We start from the raw sequence: 24,444 nt of genomic DNA on the forward strand, positions 1-24,444 counted from the left end.
ATATTTTTTTTGCAGTAAAGAATTTAGTTCATAAGAATGCCGGTGTGATTTATGAAACAGAAAAATTTGTTAGAAGCTATCACTGCTAATTCAATATTAACTCTAATTTCTACTTGTCATTAGCAATTTGTTCTATATAAACTAGGCTTAAATGTTATGAAATTAACATGATATTGATCTTTTTTGTTATAATTTTTAATTTTCTACTTATCATGAGTTTTATTCTACTTATTAATAAATTAAAACTTACTATTATTTAGATGGTGCCCTCTACAGGAAAACGCTACCTAGTTGCAGTTGATGTTCGTAATCCAATGGATCATAATAGAATAGTGATTGGTGGAGTTAATTTATCACCATCTGATGCATCTGCTCTTTTAATTATGGCATTGGTTAGGGCAGAAGGCCAGAATGTTGCAGCTGTTGCTTTTTCTACAAAAGGGATGGCAAATATTGACATTAACAATAAAATGACTCTTAGTGATATTTCTTGTCGTATGAGAGAGGTAATTAAAAATTTTTAAAAATATAAATTTCAATTATTTCTATATTTTTATCTTTGTTAATGTCTCATGCTTTTCAAATCATTCTTATTTGACTTCAAAAGAAAAAAAAAAGCAGACATTCTAAAATCAATACTTTTAATTTATATCTTCAATTTTCTAGTTTCAATTTTCCAGTATTTGTTCTATATTGTAAACTAGTGCCTTTAATCTGTTAAAGGATCACTTCAGATTCATCATACAGTATAATTGATATGACTAAGTTCTAATTCAAACTGAAATTTAAATACAGTCGAGTCCGCATAAGTCGACACCCAGATAACTCGACACCGTCGGTTAAGTAGTCAGTTTCTGTGGTCCTGGCCGACTTACATAGGCATTAATGTTAAAAAACTCTGGCTTACTCGACACTGTTTAACTCGTCACCACTGGATAAGTCGACATACTTTTGCCGTCCCACACACTGATAAGTCGTCACCCCCTCCTGAAAAAATGAATTCACTCTGCACGTGTGGTGCAAACTCATTTTTTTCAGGAGGGGAGTCGATTTATTTATTAATATATTTAATAATATAATAATATATATATATATATATATATATATATATATATATATACATATTAATAAAAATGCCTTAACGTTTTATGTATTTTTATGTATAAAATAATAACAGATAAACAAAAAGAAAATATACAATCTACATCACAGTCACGTCCGGAATCCAATTTTGCTTTTTCTCATGCCAGAGGCATTAAGAATCCTTAGACGTTATTTGCCAACAATTGACAATTGCAAAGATGATGTTTTCAAGGCATTTGTGATCATTGAAAAAGAGACAGTTAAGTGCTCAAGACAAACAACACTAAATGAATTTTTCAGTTTTTCATCTACGGAGTAATTGTAAATGGAGGGCACAATGTATTGTAAGCCTATACTACTGTATAACGCACTACTGTATATTCCTAATTTAGTTTTGTGGTTTTTTCCCAACTTTGCTTTAGTCGTCACATTGGATAACTCGACACATTTCCACTTCATCTTGGGGTGTCGACTTATGCGGAGTCGACTGTATATACAATAAGATCCCACTTAACACGGGGGGATATGTTCCTATGCAACAAAGTGCTAAATGAAAGTGTTAAATGAGGTCATTTTAACACAGAGTAAATATGACATGCAACCAAAAATAAACAGATTTTACTTTAATTTTAAATTATTTTTATATTAATTTGCATAATACTTGTTAAATAACACACAAACATATGCACACAGAAATGTAAAGTTAATTTTTTGTGATGACAGTTCTGGCTCTTCTGAAATTCTTGATATTTTTGCGACGAACTCATCTAGTGTCATTTGTTGCTTTTTTTTCTTTCCTTAATCAAATGTCGATGGCAGTAGATTGCATCCAAAATGCCTCATCTTGCTTTTGCACTCCTTTCAAAATCTGGATCATTCACTACAATTTGATCAATGATTTTGGTTATCGTTACCAAACTTTTACTAAGGAAATCTGTAGCAAGTTCTTTGGGTTCTTCATTTTCAGAATCACTATTTTCCAGTTCTGCATGAATTCCTTGTTCTGCCAGTTCTTGAAGGTCATCGTTGGTAAAGCTCTCACTAGAAACCTGCAATAACTCCTCAATTTCCTGTTCATCTACATCTAGTCCTGCTGTATCAATTAGGTTGACAATTTGGTCAACAATAGGCTCTTCTCATTGAGAATTCTTATATACCTCCAATCATACCTTCTTTCATTCTCTGTTCGTGCATTTATTAGTTAATTCTTGCCAAGCGAAGTCGATATTGCCTATGGCATACATGATGTTATATTATTTCCAAAATTGCACCAAACAAATATAGAAGTAATGAAAGTACAGTGCTGTGACAAATTGCCATCTTTTGCTGATTGGTTTGGGTTCAGGAATAATCATATTATGTACAAATTAATGAAATGCTGGCAATAATTTGAATCAGCATAAATTTTGAACTTTTTTTTTAGGCTTTGAGCAGACCGCATTATATCGAATTAGTGTTAATCGAAGTAGCATTAAATGAGGTCTTATTGTATATATATGTTACAGTAAAAACCCGTTTTTAGTGAAAACGCATTTTAACTAGTTGAAACTAGTTTTTACTGGATGTCATTGTTATAACCCGTTTTGTCTAGTTAAAACTAGAATTTACTGCTGTACATGTTTTGATTTTAGATAAAACTAAAATCAAACATTAACTTTTTAACTTTTAACATTAGTTAAAACTAATTTTAGCTACATAAATATGTTTGAGGGAAATAAATAAAGTGATGATTGGGATTAAAACATTTGTATTATTTAATACGATATTTATTGAAAATATTGGTCACACATCTGTGTTATTAACATTAATTAACCCTTTGTCCTCGAAGGCACTGATCGATTGGTACCCTGGCTTTTTAAGCAAAACTTCGATGGTACCGATTCATCATTACTTTGGTAAATATCAATTTTTGTAAAATTTATTAACAGCAGATATAATCTTGTTTGATATGAAGTGAATAAAGTATAATAATTCATTATATTAGTTGATAGCAGTATAAAATTTTGATTTCAAACAAATATTTGATATAATGTGCGATAATTTCACAACGAATAAACATACATGCATAAGTGTTATATCGAATTGTACAAAACAATACTCTACGTCTTTCTGGCTCAGTGCCAGCAAACAACTATGTAACCAGACAATGTTAATTTTCACAAAATGTTACAAATTATCAAGTTTATGTGTCAGTTCTGATATATATTATTATTTTTCTTATAAATTTTTCTAATAAAATGCATTGAAAAATATCGTATTTAAAACTAAAGATATTAATAAATGTAAGTGATTTTTTTCATATAGATCTAATGATAATTTGATTTTTGGTGAACTTTTAAAATAATATCGTTTGACTGACCTATATTGCCTTAGGAGGGATCACAAAATAAACGTAAACAAGATGTTGGGGAAAAAGAGTTAAAGCGATACGAAATTCGTCATACACTATAGGAACGTGTCAGCTGAGTGTCCTTGGTCGAAACAGATTTTACTAAGCCATTTTGTTAAAACCCGTTTTGTCTAGTTAAAACTAGTTTTAACTCAAATTCATTTTTAACTAGCAGTAAATTCTAGTTTTAACAATGACATCCAGTAAAAACTAGTTTCAACTAGTTAAAACACGTTTTCACTAAAAACGGGTTTTTACTGTAACATATATATATATATTCAGGGCTGTGGAGTCAGTAGATTTTTACATGACTCCAACTTTTTCTTACGATTTGACTCCGACCAGGGGCGGACTTGTTAACAAAGTAGGCCTGAAAATTCTGACGTCATGACATGACCTCAAAATATTAGCATCAATAAATATAGTTCTAATAAATGTAGAACATAGAGGAATATTTTAGCTTTGAAATAAAAATGTTTCTAAGTAATGAGTCAATACGACAATTTTTACTTTTCTGTTTTTATATATAATAGAGGAAAAGTGTAGAGATCGGTCAAAAAATGATCCCATTCCGACTTTTTGCATTTTTGGACTCGGCACCTCGAAATGTCGAGATATGCAAAAGATTCAGGTTTTTTCTATATGTACGAATGTTAGACTGTGTGGGAGGCACGATTTTGAATCAGAGTCAGATGTTATTAAGCTTGAAAATGGTTGAACTAAATCGGTTGGTACACATTCTAACATCCATTTGCACTTCTCTACATTTCGAGGCTTCCCAAATCCAAAAGAGTAAAAATTTGAAAAAGTCATTCTTTTCTTTTGTTATAGGCCTATACTGTATAACAGCCAGGAAAGTAATAATGATGACGATTCTGATTATTTTTAAAAAAATACAAAATAAAATGATTTAAAAAATTAAAATTTGACACATCTACCAAATATATAAGTGTACATTTATTGACTTGTTTGATGATGACATTGGTATTTAGTAAGCATGTATGAATAAAAATAGTAAATACATTCTTATACAAACAAATTAGTTTAATAAAAATGTTGTACAGTACATAATATACGAGTATATTGGGTAATATATAAGTATACAGATACATTAAACTTAAGTCAAGAATGAGAAATATAACATTTAGACCGATAAAAAAGAGGTTGCTTATTTTGCCACGTTGATTAATTTATTATTTTTCATCTCTGTTATAAACTGATTTACTCCTTACAAAAAAAAATCGCTTCTATTAAGTCAGCATTCACTGAAGCTCTTAAATCATATTTAATAATTTTAAGAGTGGAAAATAAATGCTCTACTGAAACTTGGGTGACAATGCTGTGACAATCAATGTTGTATTTTGGATAATGTCTGGATAGTGCAGTATTGCCATTTTAACATCCAAACTTGAAAAGTGGTCAATGTGATTTATTTTTTCCAGTGCATAATAAATATCATCATCAAATTTTGTAAGATTTTCTTTTCTGCCTGTACTCATATTAGAACTGAAGCTTAATTTTGAGGGTAGAGACAAGTTTTATAAAAAAAATAAAAAACTAGCAGATGAGCCAGATGTTGTTCACGCAAAAAGTAACAATAACGAAGATTAAGATATTTAGCTTAGAGCTGATTTTATCTATTTTCATTGGGTGCAAGAATTAGGTCCTCTCTCTTCCGAGACTAATTAGAGAATTTTTAGATGGGTCTAAAAGTATGCTTGATTTTTCACAAAAACGCAAAATACCACATATAAAATAGCACAGTAGAAACGGAGTTCTTCGGGGTAATCCTTAACCCTCTCCCTCTTTCCCCTTAGAGGAATTTCGAAAAATTCCTTCTTAGTGTACATTCTTATGATGTATCCTAACTGTGTACCAAATTTCAACTCCTAACAGTTTGAACTCTGAGCTTATCATTATTATTATTACAGTATTATTATTAACCCATCTTGATTATAAGATTGTGAATGCTAATAACGAGTAAAATATTCATTAAGTCCGACCACACTGGAGATATGACACGTAACCCCTTCTGTGTCTCTACCCTGTCGACCTTTAATAAAGAACCAAAATTTAATAGCATTAATGCCCTTTATACACATTCTACTGTGCCAAATTTTGTTTCTTAAACTTTACTCATTCTGAGATATTGTTTAATAGTTCAGAACAGAATAAAGAAATCAAACAAATTAGACGCCAACATACGCGTGTGGACGCACGAATTTTTCCTTTTATTTGACATTTTTTGGGTTTGAAAGATCTCCAAATTTGCAAAAAGAACTCGGAGAGTTAAATGTGACACGATTGAAAAACTTTTTCATTTTTTATATACATAACAAGTTGGGAAAGTAAAAAGGAGTCGGGGAGATTTTTGACGACACCGACTCCAGAGCCCTGTGTATATATACAGGTACTCCTCACTTTACGACCAATCGAGTTTCGACCTGCAATTTGGGGAATCCCCTTTTTCAACTTGAGTGTTGGTCAGTGGCGAATGGTTACATGTGCACTAAGCATACTATAATAGTCTTTTTATGAATAAATTTGAAGTTTGTTGCATAATTTTTATAATTTTACAACGATCCTATATTCCCAGCGCAAGCTCCTCGCCTATCGACCAATTCGCTTAACGACGTAGTTGTCGGAATGGAACTCAGTCGTAAAGTGAGGAGTACATATATATATAATATATTCATTTCACTGAATACAATTAACATCTTTATATGAATATACGATCAAACCCATTAATACAGAATTGAAGGGACTCAAATATTGGCATTTTATCTTAATGAGTATACACAAAAAAATTAACACTACACTAATCACGGAGTCTAGTTTTATTAACATAAATTACCTTAGCTTTTGTTCACTTATCCTGGTTCTCAAAGTTCAAAAAGTACTGCCTACATACCATTTGACTGCCTGCCGCTCAGTTATGACAACTGGAATTGTGTATGCTCCACTCTTCATATTTTTGCGCTGTTTGTCGTCCTTGTTTTTAACTGTCATACATTGATGGTGAGCAAATAGTAACTATATAAATTAGGCTGTTTTTGAAGTGCTTACACAACATCTTGATGGAATCAAGATATGTAATTCATATTGACTTTGTGACCTGTGTTAGATCAGGCTTAGGCTTCTTTCATGTGAGCTGTATATCATCCTTGCATTCTCCAAATTAGTAAATAGTTTAGGAGGGTATCTGAAGAAACTGGTCACTTCTGTAAGGTAATAAAATCTCATTAGATAGAATCTCCTTGGAGGATGAGGATGAATAAATATAGGCTTGATGGACCAAAGAACAGTATGCAGAAATTTTATATCTAAATAGGTCCCAAGAATGGAAATGTATGTAGGATGGGACAGCAGCTGGCTTCCTATATACTGCCATCTTAACTGTATCATTCAACCATGATATTAATACAGTGGGTGATTGGTTAACAAACATAAACCGTTCCAAGACCATGTTCGCTACCCAAATTGTTTGTTAACCAATTATCAATTTACCTTAGATTTTTATGGGAATTGGATTAATTTGTTCTGGAGATCTCAAAAAATAAATTATATACTTACTACATTTTTTATATGTAATAATAATAATACTTGCATTTTTATCACTCATGTTTTTTTCTGTTTTAATTAATTAATTAATTAAAACAAAGTAATTAATAGCATTGTCTTTGTAGAGATCCCCAAGCCTATTAACCTCACTCTTTGGATGCCATTTGGATGACTGTTGTTCTGTTATCCTTCCACTTCAAAAGATCTTTAATAGCAGATGTTGGCATTGGTCTTCTTTTGTCTTCCTCTTTTTCAGAAAAAAACACATTTCGCTGAGTTTCGTGGTGTTCTTCTGTCATCAGATCAGTTTCAAGTTCCATTATGAGCTCTTTAATGTTCTTTATTTTTTAGATGGGATTTTCATTACTCCTTTAGTTGCTTGAGTCTTTTTGGTTTTATCTTTCTTTCTTAGCTAAGATTGTGCTTACTGTAGACTTGTTCAAGCCATACTGCCTAGCAACATCAGACATCTTCTGCCCACTCTCTACCTTGGCTATTATCTGTTGCTTGATTTCTCTGGTGAGCACAGTTCTTAAAACTCCACTTTTTTAGGCTTCATAATATTATCAGTTTTTTTTTTTTTTTAAATAAAAAGTTCAGAAAAGCACTTACATTCAGAGAACAGAAATCAACTAGCACAGAAAAAAAATTATGTAAATGTGAGGCCCAGGTGAAATTTGGTGTGGAAATGTTAACGATTATCCGATGGGACAGTTAAACTATTGTCTTTTGAAAATAAAAACCAACACGGAACTTAACCGAGTGCCTGCCCAAGTCTCGTGAAGACTGTAAAAAATTCTGTGTCAGAAAGATAAACAAAAAAACTGGAATTACAAGGGAGAGTTTCAAAGTTCAGAGGAATACTATCCAATCTGTATTGGATTGAGCGTCTATGTAGACATCTCTTGAACTCCGAAAGGTTTCAAATTGTCACCCGGAGACAAAGGAAGACCAATTGGTATTCACTGTTTTACGTTGCTTCTTCTTGTGTTTGTTCTGTGAGGTGTTTGTTGTCCGAACATAAAAATCTTTCACAAAAGTGTTAGTTGTCCGATTTGTTTGCAGTTTGAACTATTCATTAATCAATCACCTACTGTATTAAAAAAATGAACTAAACTGCTGTGAGTTTACTCTACCTCAAGTGTAGCACTAAGCTTGTTTCAGTTGATTGATTCCACAAATGCTTTATATGTTTCTGTATCCTTCTATACAATAGGTATATCATCAACATACTCGTACATGGGTATAATGTACTTGCTGACTGTCTCAACAATCTGAGTCTCAACAAACATCAAAGATAATTCTGCAAATTTGGTCTTTAATAAAAGTGGACTCCTTGATTAGTGTAGTATTTCTGTTTTGTGAGTAAGTGATGTCATGGAGATGTTTCAACTAAATTAACAATTTTGTATTAAGCAAATTATATTACAAAAAAATGATCATTCCATTAAATGGAAAAAAACTAAATTTTCTCTCAATTATTTCAGTTTTATTTTGTTTGCATGTTTAAAAGTAAATAAGTAAACACATGTGTTGCTCCAAATGTACACTTTATTGAGATAAAGTGACTTAAAAGAAAGAATTGATGCTCATTTTTTGACATCCATTAGAGTTGGTAGAATATTGATTAAAGCTACTGGATATAACAGACTGACTAGCTACTTGATTGAATCCAAGAGCTGGATACACATAAAACTTTATAAATTTAAAATTAACTTATTTGCTTGAATTTCAATTGGTTTATTTGTAATTTTAAAATAAAAAATTAGAACAACAATCGCACACCACGATAAATAAATGATAATGTCCACCAAAAACCAGAAACGGTGTGTTATCTCATATAAATAAAATAAAATTGAATAAAATTTCTCACCCGATGACGAACTTTATGTTTGAAAACGTTTGTGACAATTTTATTTTATTTATATGAGATAACGCACTGTTTTTGGTTTTTGGTGGACATTATCATTTAAAAAATTAGAACTGTCTTGTAAAACTAGTTTTCTAATCAAAAATTCAATCCTATTAACTTCAAGTTTCCAATGTGCACATCAAATATCTTAACTAAAGTAATCAGATTCTGAAATTAAAATGCGAAAGACAGTAAATTATTTTGGAAATCATGATATAGTTTCAAGCAAAAATTAGTTTTTGCTGGAGGATGTCAAATTGTTTCAAGTAGTCGTGTGTAAATAGTAACTACAGCACCTGTACTTTCTATTCTCAGAATAGTAAATAAATTATGATTGCCGCTTACCATTGCAAATATTGTGTGATCAGCAGTTACATTTAATAAAGCATAAGTAACTAGATGAAATAATAAAAACAAATAATTAAATTTATTCATTTTTTTTTAACTTGTATAAGTTAGTTAATGCTCAAGATTTGTTAGCTTTAAATGCAAGATCCAACAGCGGTTTAAACATTCAGAATCCCTTTCCACTTTTAAATGTATTGTTTGCAAAGTCTAATCAAGTTCCTTCAGTCTAATGCACCTTCCTTTTTGTTTGTGCCATATGGTTTTCACTATATTTTATCTTATGTCTTTAATACCCTTATTCACAGGCCATCACTCTTGTTTGTCTCTGTGCATTAAGAAATGTTTTACTTGCACTGTTAAGAATTTCTACATTTTCCAAAATTTCAAACTTTTCAAGTTTTGTAAATTTGCAAGGAATTTGTTTCAAATATCATATAAACAACTAAATTCCTTTATCAGGTTTCAGTTTGGCTCTGGGTCAGTTCTTTCTTCTAGAATATTCTAAAACTAAATTTATTTAATTTATTTATAATTAATAAATTTAATAAGTGATGGCAGCCTAACTAACCTCTTCCTGCCAAATTACTTAGTAATTATTTAGTCCTAATAGCCCAATAAAGGAATATGACTGTTTGATGTTTGAAATATTCATTAGGTTAGTTGTATTTATTATATAAACCATGCTAAAATTTATGTTTTTAAAGAATTCATATACTTTAAAATTGTTTAAAGTTAAGAGAGTTGAAAAAATAGTAAATGGGTTAAGATCTGTTGTCATTCAGAAATTGTTCAGTCTGACACTCTTCAGTAATGGACTTTGTTCATTTGTTGAATTTTTGAGCCTAAGCTGTTTTCAAAGTGGAATGAAAACATTTCTTAATAAAAAGAATTTTGGGTATCCTGAAGTAGGCATTTGTATTCTCTTTACAAATAAATAAACTTTAAAAAACCAGCATCAATTTTTTAATAAACATGATGGCTACCAGCAGCACTTGCAGACTATGAAAAAGGTGGGTACAAGTTTAAAAAAAGGCATCATACATTATGCAAGGAGCTTCAAACTCTATGATCCAATGTCGAATCAGCACTCCCACAAGGTGGCACTGATTGCATTTGGGACTAACTTGGCCTTGAAAACAAGGAATACCCCATTCCTTGTTTTCAAGGCCAAGTTTTGGTCAACTTATGAAAAGTTGCATGGGTCAATGGACAAATATTGTTCATTGGTTTCTTTTATATTTGCAGAACAGGCTCAGTCATGAATTTTCTATTGTTTGAGCCCTCTTGGGGATTAGGAAAAGGGCATTCGAGATAAAAAAGGGAGGTACGTTTTCCACGTGTCCCAAAGTTCGGGTTCCCCCGATGGCTACTAAAGTAGCCGAAAATGTTTAAGGAAAATTGATACTGTATTTTAAAGGTTTATTTATTTACTTTTATTATATAGTAAAATTCTGATTTCCAAGTTAGTGCGGATCGATACTACCTTAGATAACTGAAAACTCGGATAAAATGGACAACCATGGATATTTTAGATTAAAAATTATAAATATCAAAAATTTATATGGTATCTTTAAGCCTCTTTTTATACCTTAGTGAATTTAATCATATATAAGAACAGCATTTTTTTACATTATTTACTATACATCTAATATATACAATAGTTTTAAGAATAAAAATGTGTATTATTGTAGTTACATTTTAATATGAATGATTTGTCTCACGTTGAAGCTAAATGACAAAAAAGTAACAGAAACAAATCTTTTTGTAATAAATGTTATCATTTTAAACTTTTTTTTATGAATTACAGTGTAAGAAAAGTAGTGTATTTATTTCTAGATTTACCTCAGATAATAAGGGCTCTACTGTATTTAATTATAAAATTTAACAGTTCAAGTCATAAAAACAAAATATATTATGTTAATTTATTTTTAATATTCCATTTAAGTACCTTTTGATTTAATTAATTATGCAACATTTTTTAATCCTTTTCTTCCTAAATGGTACGAGTATAGGGTACCTTTTGTATAATCATCACAGGTTTGATCAAGCTGTAAGATAGCAGCCAAATGGTGAGGGATGGTGCCTAAAATTTCTGAGCCAACATCTGAAAAATTCTTGGGAATCCAGACCACGCTCAAAAATGCATTCCCAGATACAGGAATATTTTTATCTTTTGAGTTGTTCAGCTGTCAATAATACAAGATAAAATTCAATCCTTACAAGATGTTGGGTTAAATGCATTTTTGATCAGTGTAAATATTGATTTTGTTTTGTCTTATAAAAAATTGTTGGACTGCAATTTGAAAAAAAGTTGTAGACCTATAAATTCCCACTGTCATTGTCTGTCTTTCTTTAATCTTGAGAACAGAATTAGATAGATGAAATCTGAGACCAAATATGGAAACTTCTGATGCAAACCTGAAGTCATGTGATTTTGATTCAAAACTTTTCCCCTAAAGCAGTTAATAGATGATTGGCACAACTCTATTGTTAAAGGAAAAGTATGATGTACAGGGGCAAGACACTACTAATTTGAGGTGGAATAAACTAATTTTAAATGAAATAAACTAAAAATATGATTAAAAATTGTAGCCTGGCATTGTGACGATGTCACAATATAAATAATCACTTGTTTCTTATAAAGTAATTTTTGCAGTTAATTATTCAGGGATAAATTATCAGCCAGTAAAATAAATCATTTGGTAAACAATTTACTCAAAGCAGATTTAATTTCTCTGTATTAATATGATGAATTTATCAATAAAAAAAATTACAGGTAATTAATTCATTGAGAAAAGCAGGATGGTGATAATTTTTTAATAAATTAATTTAGCTTATATTAAAAATTTTACACAAACCTGCCTTTCTTAATTTTGCCAATGTTTCTTTTGTACATTCATTTTTCCTTTTTTTTCCTTCTCCCTCGTTTTTTGTTTTTATTCTCATTCTTTTTCGCCTGAAGATGGTGGCTGTAAACTATCAAAAGTACTAGCAAGTACCTGTACATCTTGACTATAAATCATTATTGTAACACTGAGGTGTCAATTATTTTATTATTCTCTTTATGTCTTGTGATTTTATGTTTTGCATTTTACTTTCCTAACTGTTATATATAGTAACAGAGGAAAAGTATGGCGATCGGTCAAAAAATGATTCCCCAAGATTTTTTACATTTTTGGGCTCAGGACACCTTGAAACATTGAGAACTGAAAAAACATTGAGTTTTTTTTTCAGCGTCTATGGGGGGCACGATTTTATTCACCCTCTTAGAACCTTAATAATAACTCCTGTGCTTTTTGTTGGAAATTTGTGAAATTTTGCAGGAGGTTTGTGTATTAGGGGGATTGGTGGTATTAAATTTTGGTGATTAAAGGTTGGGGTGGGGAGATAAAGGGGGTGGCCATGTGTATCTTCAGTAGGGTCAGACTTAATGACGATTTTACTCATTATTAGCATGTACCATTTTTTATAAAACCCATCCCTACCCTCAAAATTAAGCTTTTTGCCATTTTATAATAATTAAAAAATATAAAAAGTTTTTAATAAAATATGATGATAATGGCACCACCAAATTTTGCTGGATATTTTTAAATTGTAGAAAGAAATTTGAATTATTTAAGAGTTTATTACTTTAAAACTTCTTACTGAAACATTACTTTGACTTTCATAGTTTACATCTTCATTTCTTCTTATTTAAAACTATTCATAAACTGGAATAAAAATATTAGACGACAACAAACAGCATTCGTAAATTTCAGCCCAAAATGATTTAATTAGACAAACATTTTTGATCTCCTTTCATCTCTTCCTAATTCAATATGTTTTCTTTAAGAACTATTTCTTTTACTATTCCTGAAAATATAAAAATGAAAGTTTTAAAAACAAATCAGAATCAATTGTACTTCATTTTTAAGTTGTAATATAATCAGATATTATATTTTCAGTAAAATAAAAAAACGTAGGATTATTAGGGTGAAGATTATTAGAATATTTTGTTCTTGTAGATATTAATTAAGGCTTATTGTATTGAATATTTCATTTTGTAAATTGGGAAGAGAGATAAAATAAAGCAGATAATTGTATTTAATTATTGAATGTTGAGTGTTCACAAATCAAGTGTATAACTGTACACTGTATAACTTAGTGTTTCAGGAATAGATCCTCATATGTAGAGAAGGAAAATAAGTTATAACAACATGGGTTCAGAAATGTTGTGTGTTAGAATTAAAAAAGCTATCTAGTAAGATCTTAGTATGTCCAATGCATTCATTAGCTATAATAAAATCTGACTCTTGTAAACGTATAATGTGATATAGTAACCATACCTTGACAGAATGATGATAAACTACATTTAAACCTACTGGTCAAAATTCTCTTTGAGCAAATTATGGAAAATTGCCAGACAATACATGCTATGTCAGAGAGTTTGGAGTGTGTTAGGGCTCAAAGAGACAATGAGCTGAGACTTGTATTAAGGCAGGAGGTTGCCATTCTGAATACTTCATCTGAGGTAATGCAAAGAGTGTGTTTAATTAACTAAAATCCAAAACAAAGTATTTCTAGACCCATGTTGTTATAACTTATATTTCTTCCATATGTACAAGGAATCCGTTTATAAAGTTTTGTCTCATATCTTTGAAATTCAAACAAAAACATCTGAGATGAAAAAAAAATTTTACCAAGTAAAAATTTATGACAATTTAGATGATGGTCAAAATTTTTCTTAGCAGTTTTTTTCTTTGGTAAAGATAAGCTTTGTGTTTAAAGGTGAAATGTAAAGTAAATGCAGGTAAAAATCTTGTGGGTACTGGTTCCAAGTGCCAAGCTTATCTTACCAAAGAAAAACTGCTAAGAAAAATTTTGACTATTGTCTAAATCGTCATAAATTTTTACTTGGTGAAATTTTTTACATCTCAGATGTTTTTGTTTGTATAACAATTGTTTTTGTTTAATAATTGTATTATTACATAAGAGCGGTCGGTGCTTGGCGACTGCTGACTGAATGCACTGCCAACCGAACGTACTGCTGACCGATGCTTTCGATACACCATTTAGAAAAATCAATATAAAAAGTTCTAATTGGCATAAATTTGAGCTTTTGTAATTCTGAATAACATTTTGAATACGATTCATTTGTTTCCATCCAATTTTTTCTTTTTAAACATAAAATTAAGCTGTAAAACTGAATTAGCTCTATAGGGAAGCCCCCGTGAACCTATCGACCTGGAAGTTTGATGAGCACCTCACTGATAACGAGAAAGGCCTAGGTTTGAAATTTGAGCTTTCTAGACACAACAGTTTTTTCTCTACGAGCTTCTGCAGTGCCAGATGAAGGAAAAGGAGAATAAAATACCACTGTTTTGGCAATTTTGCACTTTTCAATTGCTTATATTTCGGCAACCACTTTATAGAAAATCTTGAAATTTTGCACACTACCTAAGAAAACAATTTTCTTTCGAACAAGTTATTCAAAATTACTTTGAGTGTTTGGGGGTTTAAGTTTATCCTATAATGTAGTTTTCATGTAAACTGTATTTTCTATTGTAGTAAATTCTATTTATAAATGCTATCATTTTGATAAGAAAGAAAAACCATATATCATATTATAATATTAATCAATTTTTTTCTCTTAAGACTCCAATGGGCCCAGTGAATATGGCTGCTCCTTTACAGTGGGCTCAAGAAAGAAAACGTTACTTTGATATCATTATAGTATGCACTGATAATCAGACACAACCTGGAGATGTACACCCTGCTGAAGCATTGAAAGAATATAGGAAAGCCTTCAATCTCCCACAAACTAGGTAAAAATTATATTTTTAAAGTAAGCTTTGTGAATAATTGATAACAATGACTAAATTTCTTAATTATATTATAGGTTTGTTATTTGTGCAATGTCTAGCCAAGGTTTCTCATTAGCTCCACCTGATGAACCTGGTATGCTAGATATTGCAGGATTTAATGTGAAAACTCTTCAAGTTATTCAAGATTTTGCTCGAGGAATATTTTAATGTGTCATATGGCTGAAGGAGATATTGAACTTGCCTCAACCTTTAACAGGGAGTCATGACACTTCTGGAAATTATGCACATTTGAAATGGTTGATAGCTTTTTAATTTTTCCAATTTTGACTGATAACCATTTGAATTAAATTTAGGGCACTTAACACCTAAACAAAAAAAAAGGAAAGATAAATGGGAGATTGTGCTCTATCTAAGTACAGAAAGACTGTTGAGTGACCTATTTACCAATATATTATTAACTCTCCTGCACACTTCAGCAGAAATTCAGACAAATAATTGTTTAAACTGAGTGGTTCACTTATATAGTGCTGATATGATATTTAAATGGAAGACTATCTGTCCAATTTCACTGCCCTCCAAGACAGCACAGAGCTGTGTCCGGATTCCAGAATCATCATCCTGCCTAATTGCTTTTCAGATTGACTACTCGTGTAAAAAAGAAACTAATTATCTTAAAAGTTATGTAAGAATTGCCTAATGTCTAATTGTTTAAATCAGTAAATATTATATAATTAATTGAGAAAGTATAGTTGTTAAGGTAGACTGCTTTGGGGCATTATCAGCAATTTTCATGTACTTTTATGAACCACATCGCAAATGTCTTTCTCTGTTGAAATGTTACTTGGAAACAAGATAAAGTTCCCTGATTATGGTGCTGGGCGTTTTGTTTTTTATATTAGATACAACATGTATCTAATATCTTCTAATACTTCTTCCTAAAAAGAAATTATTTTTAAATTTATATAAATATTTTCCTTAATCATAAAAATTTTATAAAATTATTATTTTGATACAATGCTTAAGAGCAAATTTTATATTATGTTCTTAAGTGTAAAGAAATACATCTTGCTAACATAAACTAGGCGAATGAAAATGCATGTTTCATCTGCTTATTTTTATGATGAAAATTACACAGTAAAAACAGTGTTAATATTTGAAATATTGTATGTAACTGTTTTTATATAATCAAATTTATCAGATTATTATTATTATTCTTCTTTTTTTGTAGCATTGTAATTAAATGTAGGAATATAAGAAAAATTTAATTCAGAATATTTTTGTTAGTTGACTATATTTCTGTACTTTTGATATTCAGTTTTATATATAAAAGAATTTTTATGACTATTTAAACTAAATCTATTTTTAGTTTTCAATAGCTTAGTCATTTGTGATTTATTTACTTTAATGTCGAAAATGTTTTTGAATTCTTAAAATTGCTATTCAAATTGTTACTTTTTATTTGGATGAAAGACCAATATGAATATTCTCAAGTAACACTTCATCAAAGATCGATAGTTGATGCAATCGAGAGATGTTGGTTCAGGATTATCATCAGTAAGTCTTTCTGCAGACTCTAATGGTGTTGGTTTTAAATGTTTATATTTATGTCTATTTTCTATCATTCAGTGTATAAAGTTAGTCTATTTCCTTAATCTAATCATCCGGATGGCTGTTTTAGATGTTGCTGTTTGAACGAATCGTTTGCATACTAAATTTAACTGTTAAACAACATGCCGTGGTAAAATTACGACGCCACTAACTTTTGTTTCCGTTAGCTGTTGAGTGGATATATTCCAGGTTAAAATGTTTATTTAACACGATTGCAATTACATTCGGCATTAGAAATGCCTTTGATCGTGGAATTACATTGGTTCCTGAAGTTTTTAACTCTATTTTTTAAGGTTAACAGTGTAGACAATGAATTATTAGTTATGTCTATATGTGACTCTAAAACAAAAAAATTTGATTTGAATGTCCCAAAAGAGAATGTGGGCATTTTATATAATAAATGATGTCAATGCCTTGTATGGAAGGAGAGCTTTGTTATCTCCTCAGGGACACACTCTAATATTGAAATTAGAATTCTGAAGTGTTGTTTCCATTGTTTTTAGCTTTGTGTAATGTTTGTGGTGTATATTTTAGAATGTGGAATTGTGTTGTGGTACTGACATATTTTACATATAAATGTTATTCATTGTTGAAGTGATCCTTATATTGTTTAATCTTTCTTCATAACGATTATTTTACTTAATTAGATTATAGTTCGAGCACATTTTTGTATTGCACCGAAGTAGATCAATATATATATATATATATATATATAAATATATAAATATGTATACAATATATATCTATACAAACATATACATAAATACATGTAATCTTATGTGTGGCATTTGGTAATTGAAGTGATAATCCAAATTTGCTTTTACTCTCTTATAGAAAAAGTATTTATTCTCAGGGTTATTGGGAACATTTGTAATTTTTATCAGTATATGGAAGGAGATATTTAAATATTTTAATTATATTTAGCTTCCCAATTATCATTACCCAGTTTATTCAATGCCGTACTCATTTATATTCAATATAATAAATTATATTTTATTATATAAGCTACTGATTAAGAAATATAAGTATTTTTTGGTAAAATTTCATTTTTAAATAGAATATTTTGAACATATTGTAAATTTTTATTAGATTTCTCAATGTGAGTTAGTAAATAATTAGGTAAATGGTCATTAATTAATCATATAATTATTAATTGAAAAATTTTGTTCAGAAATTTTAAAATAAAACATGATATCTTCAGTTCCTAAAATTCTTAGTATAAAAATAACTGTCTAGGTAGAAATTGTCACTCACAACCTTTCAGAGCAGCAAAAACTTTCAATAACTTAACATTTTCACACTTACAAACTTTCAATTAAATGATTTAGAATGCAAGATTTTTTCTTGTGTTCTAAATTGTTTGATTGAAAGTTTGTAAACCTGAAAACAGTCATTATATATGACTGAAAATGTTAGTTATTGAAAGTTTTTGCTGCTCTAAAAGGTTGTGAGTTACTTAGCTAAAATTCTTATTTTAAGTATTTTTTTTTTACAACAATAGGAAAATTTACAAATTTTATAGATTAGTTTTCCTTTATTTAACTGTTTAAAAAAGTTACTACTATTGTTATAAAGTATAAAGTTGAAGAGAGAAAAATTACTCAGTTCATAAAAATTTTTCATTTATAAATTCTAAATTTTTAAAAATTAGAATTAAATGATCTATCATTAGATGTAATTACTCGATGCCCACAGATGTTACACTGTTTTATGATTTCATTTATTATTTTAAGTGCAGTATGTTTACAGTAATAATTTCTTTTGATAATACAAAATAGAAATTTATAAAATAACTATGAATTTATGTGGTAATCTTCCATTCAAAAGCATTTTTCATTCTTCCAATTTTCTTATACAAATTTATAAAGTATTTCGTATTGATATTATAATATGTTGTTTATATATATTATACTTGTTTCATATATTATAATAATTATTTGCTATGATTGTTAAGATTTATTATTATTAATAAATCTTAACAGCCATACTTTTTTATTCTTTCTATAATTTTATCTTGCCATTTCCTGCTGAAACTGAGAAATTATTAACTCAAATTTTTAAAAATTAATTTTAATTTATTCATTTATAGCCGTTTAAAAATTATAAAATTGTTTATTTCATTTTAAAGAACAATTTATCTAGAAAATATATTTTGTATTATTAAATACTGTTTCTACGTTTTACTCATACAAATAAATTACTAAATATCAATCTCTTATGATTGAGATCAAATACTTTTATTAAACACTTAAATATTTTTAGAGTCATTATTCTGTCTTCAAAAACTTTTAAATTTTGAATGAATTTATTTAAAAGTTAAAAAGAAATTTTTAATGATGGAATGGCAGTTCTAGGAATGTTTAAATATTTAATTAAAATATTTTGATCTGTAAGATTGACATTTAATATTATATTTATGTATCTAAAAATCTTATATGTTAAGTGTAAATGATATATAAGCAATGTATTTACTTGTAAGCATTTAGTACAAATATGGCTCCGAATGAGGCAGTTGGGACCTTGTCGGAACTGTAGATCGTGCCCGTAGGAGTAAAAGAAGTCAAAAGAATCGACGGTGTGCATTTTAACCCTTAGCAAGATGTAGCCCCCAAAATCGGTGTATCTGGAATTTTGAAGGTCCTCAAAAATTGGAATAAAATCAAATTATTTCTCAAAGCAATGCTAAAATTCAACCATTTTCCATTTTATTATAGACTGCTAAAAGCTCGTAAAACATAAGAAACACCATTGCACCAACTACTTCCGGGGTGCAATTGGAGTCACACTGTATGCTCTGTTAAGCCAATTGCATGTTTAACAAGGGTAAATAAAATTTGGGGGCTACATCTTGTGAAGGGTCACCTTGCACAAACCATCAGTTCCTTCAACATTTTTTTTGCTCCTATGGACAAGATCTATAGCTTTGATAAGGTCCCAACTGCCTCATTTAGAGCTGCATTTGTACCAACATTTAGTTTCTAAATGGGAATTTAAATATAATAGATAATTAATAATGTAGTTCAAATTTCCTAAACCCAAACTACACGTACCGTACGACCTTTAACGATTGCTTAGACTGAAATAAAAGTCTATAATATTTGATTCATATTAAAATTGCTTTTGTTTGATAAGCATAGCATATGGCCTTTTGAATGGTGATTGCCTAAATGGATATTAGCAAAATATACAGAATAAACATACTGTACATAATCTGTATGTGAAAGAATTTGCATAGAATGATAACATAAAAATATTTAATTCTTCTATGCTACTTTTAAAAAAAAGTTATTCACTGTTAGAAAATTGTTTGCTTTATGCAATTAATTTTTACTGTGATTTTTATTGCAGTGTTTATTTAACAAGTTGCAAAAAAATTCTGACCTTTAATTGTTATCTCTGCAATTTGTTTGTCAAAGATATAGTAATGTCAGTATGTGATTATTCAAAATGCTGGTGAAGTTACTGTGAAAATTAAAATACTTGAGTTTGCCATTGTCATCAGATATAACTAGTTTCAATATCTGATTGTAAAATGCATAATTGTGACTATATTTGTGCCATTCTTTGTGTATGTATAGCTGTGATACAGAAACAAGGTAGTATCATCTCTTGGTATGGGAATTGTTAATTTATTAATCTGTTTTAATACCCTGCCAATGTACTAATACAGATATCACTATCCTAAACAAATAGTGTATGTACTATTGACCAGAAATTGTCATTATAATTAAACAGTAAGGGCTTTTTCGTTTTGTGATGGTAGTTGAATTTTATTCTAGGTAATTTTTAAAAAAGTAGAAAAATAAGAGATGTTTCTACTTTTGTTAAAAAAAAACTTTATAGTGAAAATTTTAGCATAATTTTTTTTAACTTACAAAATATATATATATATATATATAAAAAGATTTTCACTTAATTAAAAAATAAACATAGTTGAATATTCTCACTTCGTGAACGCGATAATGTATTTGTGAGTGTAGTACCCAGTGCCCAACATCATCACATTTTGTGCCTCGGTAAAAGAAAAAGTTATTTAAGAAACAATCGCCTTAAAAGGATTTGTACTGCTCGATATGTTATGCAAAATACTTGAATACAATGGTTAGAAAAGATTGTAACTCATCAGTTCTGGAATATGATATTTGCTAAAAGAAAAAAATAAATAAAAAAAAGCTTTAACAGTTATCCTCTGAACTGAAATTTGCTTGGTTCAGAGATTACTTTGTAATAAACACTGTTCACTTGTATCATAAAACATCAATCAAGATATGATTGTATTACTTTGTGATAACTTAAGAAATAGGTGCAAATGAAAATATGTGAACTGATAACCTGTAGCACGATTTATTAATTTTTTTAGGTTATATTTTACGTTTTGAGTTTTAAGAATTGGTAGAATTCGACAACAGAAAAGAGTATCGTGTCTTACGTACGTTATCAATGTATTATATAATGCCGTCGAATTTACCAATTTTCTTATAACGTCTGTTTTCCGATCATGTAATAAGATTTTTATACAGGATACTAAAACTGCAATGCATGTAGCAGGTTTATTGAATGAAATAAAGAGCTTAGTATGCAAATGAATGATTATGTATAGCTTACAATTATTACAACTATTATTATTATTATTCACAAAAGTAATTAGAATTTTTAAACTTGAATGAACAAATGTTTTTATTCTCCTTTTTTTGTCCTGTGGCAGATCTTTAATGTATTAATTAAAGGACATTAAAAAATTTATAATTTTAAAATTTTGTTTTAATTTTAATTTATGTAAAGTATTATTACAATAATTCAGATTTATTTTATATTAGGAAAAATTATGCTTAAATATCTATCATACATATAAATATTTTTCTCTAAACAACACTACAATTATTTTCCTAGTTTTAATATGAAAATATGAATCATGATGACGATGATTTTTCCTGTTATTTTGTTGAAAATTTTCACTAGAATTGCATGCAGCTAAGTTGAAATTGTTTATGAAATTCAACACATTTAATGTAACCAATCAGCAACATTAAATTTATAACTCTTGAAAAGATGTAGTGGTAGTTAGCTTATTAAAATCCTTAAGCGTTGACGTCACTATTTACAGTGGATTTATAATAGGAACTTTGGTTCATCGGATATGTTACGAATGAAGCAGAGGGAGTCTTATTTTTTCACCAAATTAATTTTAGTATTTAATAAAACAACAGTAATTTCTGATATGAATTTAGGACCTGTAATGATTATTTTATCGAGTTAAACTGATTTTAACGTTACCTACAGCCAATTAAAATTTTGTAAATGCTAAATAAACTCTGAAAATATGTTTTGAATTATATACATTAATTGAAATAAGCCATTTGATACTATAAAATAATTTTATGTTTTAAAGTAAAAAAAAATCTATTGGTCATGTTTTTCGAGATTGGAAAGATGGATGACCCCACTTTCTCACCATACTCCACCGTATACATCACTACAGTGCATTTGTTTGTTTGTCGGGATTCGGGTGGGCCGACCACTGAAACGTCATTAAAACGCATTGTCAACGGGATTAGATATGTGCTCAAAGTTTCGGCCTTCTATCTGGGAAAATGGAAAGGGCCACACCCCTAAAACATTATTAAAATGTATTGTTTTAGAGCTTAGATATACGCTCAAAGTTTTGTCTTATAATTAAAGTGGGTGAAGTGCGAATTGCGAGAGTTGAGGATATGATTCAAAGCAAGTTAAATAAAAACGTTTAAAAAAGAAAGGGAGAAGAAAAGCAAACTGTGTTTAGTACGATCACACTTAAGATTTAACCCTCCAACAGAGGAAAAAACATACATTTAGCAATTATAATTCGTTAAAACATTTTGCTCATAATTTGTTTCATTCTATCAAGTAGTAATTTTCTTAACTACCAACAAACATTAATACTAATTTTTCCACGTTGCATAACTTGGAAATTAACAACGTGGCTGCTTTAAATCCTCAAATATTTTCAAAATATTCGTCAAATTTTATAATTTAATATAGCATCGGCGGAGAAAAGTTGCAACAATTTTACTACAGCTACGGCGCATTGTATTCAATTATTAATGAAAGAAGCATTTGATTTGTCATTTACGACGGAATTTTTCGTCGGAAAATATAAAAATCTAATGTTATTGTTAAATAAATTTTTGAAATTTTTTAACTTTCTATTAAAAAAATTGAGTCCGTTTTTTACCGAATCTCGGTTTCTTCCCGACTGTTAAAACAGTAATAAAAAGCAAACAGTAGAAGCAAATATTTATTGTAATAAAAATATGTATTTTCCTACAATACGAGAAAACAATAAACCAAATAAATGTAATTATTTTCTAATTTACAGGAAAATCTAGGAAAAAATAAACATTCGTAACTCTCGTTTTTAGAAGCTTATTGTCATAATAGATAGTGACTTAATAGGTTATTCGAGTTATTCTCTAACAAGAAATATTGCACAATAAATTATTAACTGAATGAGATGTTAAATTATACATATATATTTTTACGACACTTTATTAAATGCTGCGATTCATTCACAAATTTAAACATTCCTAACTAATCATTTTTAAATACGTATATATTCTTGTATATTCAGTTCAATACTAATACAACTTTAATTTTCTCTGCCGATAATGACACCGAGATAAGTGCAGATTAATTAGAGAACATTACGATGGCATTAACAGTCGCGTCTACTTTGTTTCTACAAATTTAAAATTTTATGCACATTTTCCGAGTCGCCTTCGTTTAAAGTTTAAACGCTAATTAGCTTGCACATACAACTCCATATTTATTACTTTTTTTTTTTTTTTTGTGCATTGCATTCAAATTACCACAAATTATAAACGTGTTAATAAATACAATTATAAAAACTTTATTTTTATATAATTGTTGAAATGATTCGAGATAATATATTTTTTTTATCTAATCAATAAACGATCCTTTTGTTCTATAATGATGCTTAGTTTATACGGTTAAAGGTTTCGCCGAATTATCCAATGTGTGTCGACGTTCACAATTTTATCGTATTAATAATCCGAATTGTTTTTATATTTTTATAAAAACATTTAAACGGTGGCAATTTAAAAAAAATAAATAAATAAATAAAGTAAGCCATAATTAAGACGACAGACTACGCATTCTCCGATGACGTCAACTTCCTGCGCATGCTTTTGATGACAATCGATCCTCCCTCACAAATGGCAGCCGAACTTGTTGTCTTTTGAACCGAAGTCAATCGAAAAACGGATAAATATGTCGGGAAACGATGGAATGGGATTTCTTATCCCGATCGTAAATAAATTACAGGATGCCTTTACTAAACTGGGAGTTAGCTTGACCCTCGATTTACCTCAAATCGCCGTCGTCGGTGGACAGAGTGCGGGCAAGAGTAGTGTTTTGGAAAACTTTGTCGGAAGGTCGGACCTTTTTTTTACCGTTTCTGTTTCAAATTTACTTTATAAATTAATTATCGATCGCGTTCGTTTGTTTAGTATCGATAACAAATAAATATATAACCGGTAATACGTAATTTTAATGGCTAATATTGATCTATATACTGTATGTAGGTCGCTTAACGTTGTGTGTCGGATCGGTGAATGAAAATATTTTGATTTTTGGAATATTTTTTATTTCCATATTTGAGATTTAATTAGTTTATTCGTCGGTTGGTGGTTTATTCTATGATTTTTTCTATCGATTAGAATTAACGTGGTTAGGTAGGCGCA

At 29.4% G+C, this 24,444-nt stretch overlaps 2 protein-coding genes across 2 annotated transcripts in view; both read left to right on the plus strand.

Annotated features, from left to right (window-relative positions):
* Positions 1-15,759, plus strand: part of LOC136990193 (RNA-binding protein RO60) — a 54,291-nt gene extending 38,532 nt beyond the window's left edge. The window contains exons 5-7 of the mRNA XM_067288562.1: positions 261-506; positions 14,928-15,097; positions 15,172-15,759. Coding sequence (XP_067144663.1) covers positions 261-506; positions 14,928-15,097; positions 15,172-15,304 — 549 coding nt within the window. The 3' untranslated portion in view covers positions 15,305-15,759. The remainder of the gene's footprint in view (positions 1-260; positions 507-14,927; positions 15,098-15,171) is intronic.
* An 8,099-nt stretch (positions 15,760-23,858) lies between these two features.
* LOC136990022 (dynamin-like) overlaps positions 23,859-24,444 on the plus strand; it is a 126,509-nt gene continuing 125,923 nt past the window's right edge. Inside the window, 1 exon segment of the mRNA XM_067288344.1 lies at positions 23,859-24,135. Within this exon segment, the coding sequence (XP_067144445.1) occupies positions 23,972-24,135 (164 nt within the window). The 5' untranslated portion in view covers positions 23,859-23,971.

The sequence above is a fragment of the Centruroides vittatus genome, unplaced genomic scaffold (genome assembly GCF_030686945.1).
Source record: "Centruroides vittatus isolate TY-2023 unplaced genomic scaffold, ASM3068694v2 scaffold_861, whole genome shotgun sequence".
NCBI lineage: Eukaryota > Metazoa > Arthropoda > Arachnida > Scorpiones > Buthidae > Centruroides > Centruroides vittatus.